Source organism: Coturnix japonica, unplaced genomic scaffold, assembly GCF_054131305.1.
Source record: "Coturnix japonica strain WE unplaced genomic scaffold, WE-NBRP24 Scf140, whole genome shotgun sequence".
Lineage (NCBI taxonomy): Eukaryota > Metazoa > Chordata > Aves > Galliformes > Phasianidae > Coturnix > Coturnix japonica.
In genome coordinates this window covers 95,984-100,056 of record NW_028189043.1, presented here as the reverse complement: position 1 = coordinate 100,056, position 4,073 = coordinate 95,984, and the positions used below count along the sequence as shown (strand labels likewise).

Genomic DNA, 4,073 nt, shown 5'->3' with positions numbered 1-4,073 from the left:
AGAGATGCAATGAGCCATCAGCGCCAGCAGGGGGCAGCACTGAGCTATGGGGGAATGGGGGGTAATGGGGATCAATGGAAGTCAATGGGGGAATAATGGGGGCTATGGGTGGTAATGGTGGGTAATGGGGGTAATGGGGGGTAATGGGATGTAATGAGCCATCAGCGCCAGCAGGGGGGCAGCACTGAGCTATGGGGTTAATGGGGGCTATGGGGGGCTATGGAGGCTATGGGGGGTAATGGGGGATATGGGGGGGATATGGGGGGATATGGGGGGATATGGGGGGGATATGGGGGTCTATTAGGGGGTAATGGGGGGCTATGGGGGGATATGGGGGTAATGGGGGGATATGGGGGTCTATGGGGGGTTAATGGGATGGACTGGGGGGGCACTGGGATCCCCATTAACCCCCCTCTATTTCCCCCCCCATTCAGAGACCAACGAAGGCCCCTGAAGACCCCCCCCAAATTATAGGGGGAGAGCTTTAAATTATTATGGGGGGGGGTCTTCCTCTACCCCCCCCCACCCCCCCAATAGAACCTATGTGCCTTAGTTCCCCCTATGGGACCCCCACCCCTTTATATGGGACCCCCCCCACCCCCCACCCCCCTATGGGACCCCTATAACCCTATAGAGTTTCCCCCTATGGACCCCCCCCCACCCCATATGGGACCCCCCCCCCCCCACCCCATTACCACCCTATGGGACCCCTATAACCCTATGGGACCCCTATAACCCTATAGGGTTTCCCCTATATGGGACACCCCCCCCCCACCCCATATGGGACCCCCCCCCACCCCATTACCACCCTATGGGACCCCTATAACCCTATAGGGTTTCCCCTATGGGACCCCCCCCACCCCATATGGGACCCTCCCCAACCCACTCCCCCCCCTATGGGACCCCTATAACCCTATAGGGTTTAACCCTTTGGGACCCCCCCCCCCCACCCCATATGGGACCCCCCCCCCCATTACCCCCCTATATGGGACCCCCCCCCACCCCATAGCCCCTCTGTGCCTCAGTTTCCCCCTATGGGACCCCTATAACCCTATAGGGTTTCCCCCTATGGGACCCCCCCCACCCCATTACCCCCCTATATGGGACCCCCACCCCATAGCCCCTCTGTGCCTCAGTTTTCCCCCTATGGGGACCCCTATGGGACCCCTATAACCCTATAGGGTTTCCCCATATGGGACCCCCCCCACCCCGTTACCCCCCTATGGGACCCCCCTATATGGGACCCCCCCCCACCCCATAGCCCCTCTGTGCCTTAGTTTCCCCCCTATGGGACCCCCATAACCCTATAGGGTTTCCCCCTATGCCCCCCCACCCCATTACCCCCCTAGGGACCCCCCTATATGGGCCCCCCCCCCCCCCCATAGCCCCTCTGTGCCTCAGTTTCCCCCTATGGGACCCCCATAACCCTATAGGGTCTCCCCCTATGGGACCCCTATGGGACCCCTATGGGACCCCTATAAACCCTATAGGGTCTCCCCCTATGGGACCCCTATGGGACCCCCTATAACCCTATAGGGTCTCCCCCTATGGGACCCCCATAACCCTATAGGGTCTCCCCCTATGGGACCCCTATGGGACCCCCATAACCCTATAGGGTCTCCCCCTATGGGACCCCTATGGGACCCCTATAACCCTATAGGGTCTCCCCTATGGGACCCCTATGGGACCCCTATAACCCTATAGGGTCTCCCCCTATAGGACCCCTATGGGACCCCTATAACCCTATAGGGTCTCCCCCTATAGGGTTTCCCTCCCCCTTTATATTTGGGGTCGGGGGGGGGGAAGATGAATATTGGCAATAAAAGGGTTTTATGATGGTGGTGGTGCCTTTATTACTATGGGACCCTATAGGGCCCTATAGGGATGGGGACCCCTATAGGGCCCTATAGGGATGGGGGGCCCCTATAGGGCCCTATAGGGATGGGGACCCCTATAGGGCCCTATAGGGATGGGGACCCCTATAGGGCCCTATAGGGATGGGGACCCCTATAGGGCCCTATAGGGATGGGGACCCTATAGGGCCTGGAAATGGGGGGGGGGGGGGTGTCCATATAGACCCTATAGAGGCTGAGGAAGGGGGAATATGGGTTTAAGGTTCATATATGGTTCCTATAGGGGTTACTATAGGATTCCTATAGGGTTCTGAGGGTCCCCATATGGGATACCTATAGGGCCTCAGGGTTCTTAATATGGATCCTATAGGGCCTCAAGGTCCCCATATGGACTCTATAGGTTCTGAGGGTCCCCATAAGGACCCTATAGGGCCTCCAGGTCCCCATTATGGACCCTATAGGGCCTCAGGGTCCCCATATGGACCCTATAGGGCCGCAGGGTTCCCATATGGACCCTAATAGAGCTTCAGGGTTCCCATATGGACCCTATAGGGCCTAAAGGTCCCCATATGGACCCTATAGGGCCTCCAGGTCCCCATATGGACCCTATAGGGCCTCAGCGTCACCATATGGACCCTATAGGGCCTCAAGGTCCCCATATGGACCCTATAGTTCCCCTATGGACCCTATAGGGCCTCAGAGTTCTTAATATGGATCCTATAGGGCATAAGGGTCCCCATATGGATCCTATAGAACCTGAGGGTCCCCATATGGATCCTATAGGGCCTAAAAGGTCCCCATATGGACCCTATAGAGCTTCAGGGTTCCCATATGTACCTATAGGGCCTCAGGGTCCCCATATGGACCCTATAGGGCCTCAGGGTTCTTAATATGGATCCTATAGGGTCTCAAGGTCCCCATATGGATCCTATAGAACCTGAGGGTCCCCATATGGACCCTATAGGGCCTAAAGGTCCCCATACGGACCCTATAAGGCCTGAGGGTCCCCGTATGAATCCTATAGGGCTTCAGGATCCCCATATGTACCCTATAGGGCCTCAGCGTCACCATATGGACCCTATAGGGCCTGAGGGTCCCCATATGGATCCTATAGAACCGGAGGGTCCCCATATGGACCCTATAGAGCTTCAGGGTTCCCATATGGACCCTATAAGGGTCTGAGGGTCCCCATATGTACCCTATAGGGCCTCAGGGTCCCCATATGGACCCTATAGGGCCTCAAGGTCCCCATATGGACCCTATAGGGTCTCAAGGTCCCCATATGGACCCTATAGAGCTTCAGGGGTCCCCATATGGACCCTATAGGGTCTGAGGGTTCCCCGTATGAATCCTATAGGGCTTCAGGATCCCCATATGGACCCTATAGGGCCTCAAGGTCCCCATATGGACCTATAGGGCCTAAAGGTCCCCATATGGACTCTATAGGGTCTGAGGGTCCCCGTATGAATCCTATAGGGCTTCAGGATCCCCATATGGACCCTATAGGGCCTCAGGGTTCTTAATATGGATCCTATAGGGGCCTCAAGGTCCCCATATGGACCCTATAGAGCTTCACGGTCCCCAATATGGACCCTATAGGGCCTCAGGGTTCTTAATATGGATCCTATAGAAACCTGAGGGTCCCCATATGGACCCTATAGGGCCTAAAGGTCCCCATATGAACCCTATAGGGCCTCAGGGTTCTTAATATGGATCCTATAGGGCCTCAGCGTCACCATATGGACCCTATAGGGTCTGAGGGTCCCCATATGAATCCTATAGGGCCTCAGGGTCCCCATATGGACCCTATAGGGCCTCAAGGTCCCCATATGGACCCTATAGGGTCTGAGGGTCCCCATATGGACCCTATAGGGCCTCAGGGTTCTTAATATGGATCCTATAGGGCCACAAGGTCCTGATATGGACCCTATAGGGCCTGAAGGTCCCCATATGGACCCTATAGGGCCTCAGGGTCCCCATATGGACCCTATAGGGCCTGAGGGTCCCCATATGGACCCTATAGGGCCTCAGGGTTCTTAATATGGATCCTATAGGTTCTGAGGGTCCCCATATGGACCCTATAGAGCCTGAGCCACGCCCCCTAATTAGCATAAGCCACGCCCACACTCAATACAACCCAATGGAGGTGGGCGTGGCTTGGCGCCGTGACGTCACGCCCCCGTCTCGTGAAGCCCCGCCCACATTTAAAGAGACAGCGCA

The 4,073-nt window shown here is 56.6% G+C and overlaps 1 protein-coding gene across 1 annotated transcript in view; it reads left to right on the top strand.

The window, feature by feature from the left end:
- LOC146751097 (proteolipid protein 2-like) overlaps window positions 1-470 on the top strand; it is a 19,873-nt gene extending 19,403 nt beyond the window's left edge. Inside the window, exon 5 of the mRNA XM_085535614.1 lies at window positions 435-470. Within this exon, the coding sequence (XP_085391740.1) occupies window positions 435-454 (20 nt within the window). The 3' untranslated portion in view covers window positions 455-470. The remainder of the gene's footprint in view (window positions 1-434) is intronic.
- The last annotated feature ends 3,603 nt before the right edge of the window (window positions 471-4,073 follow it).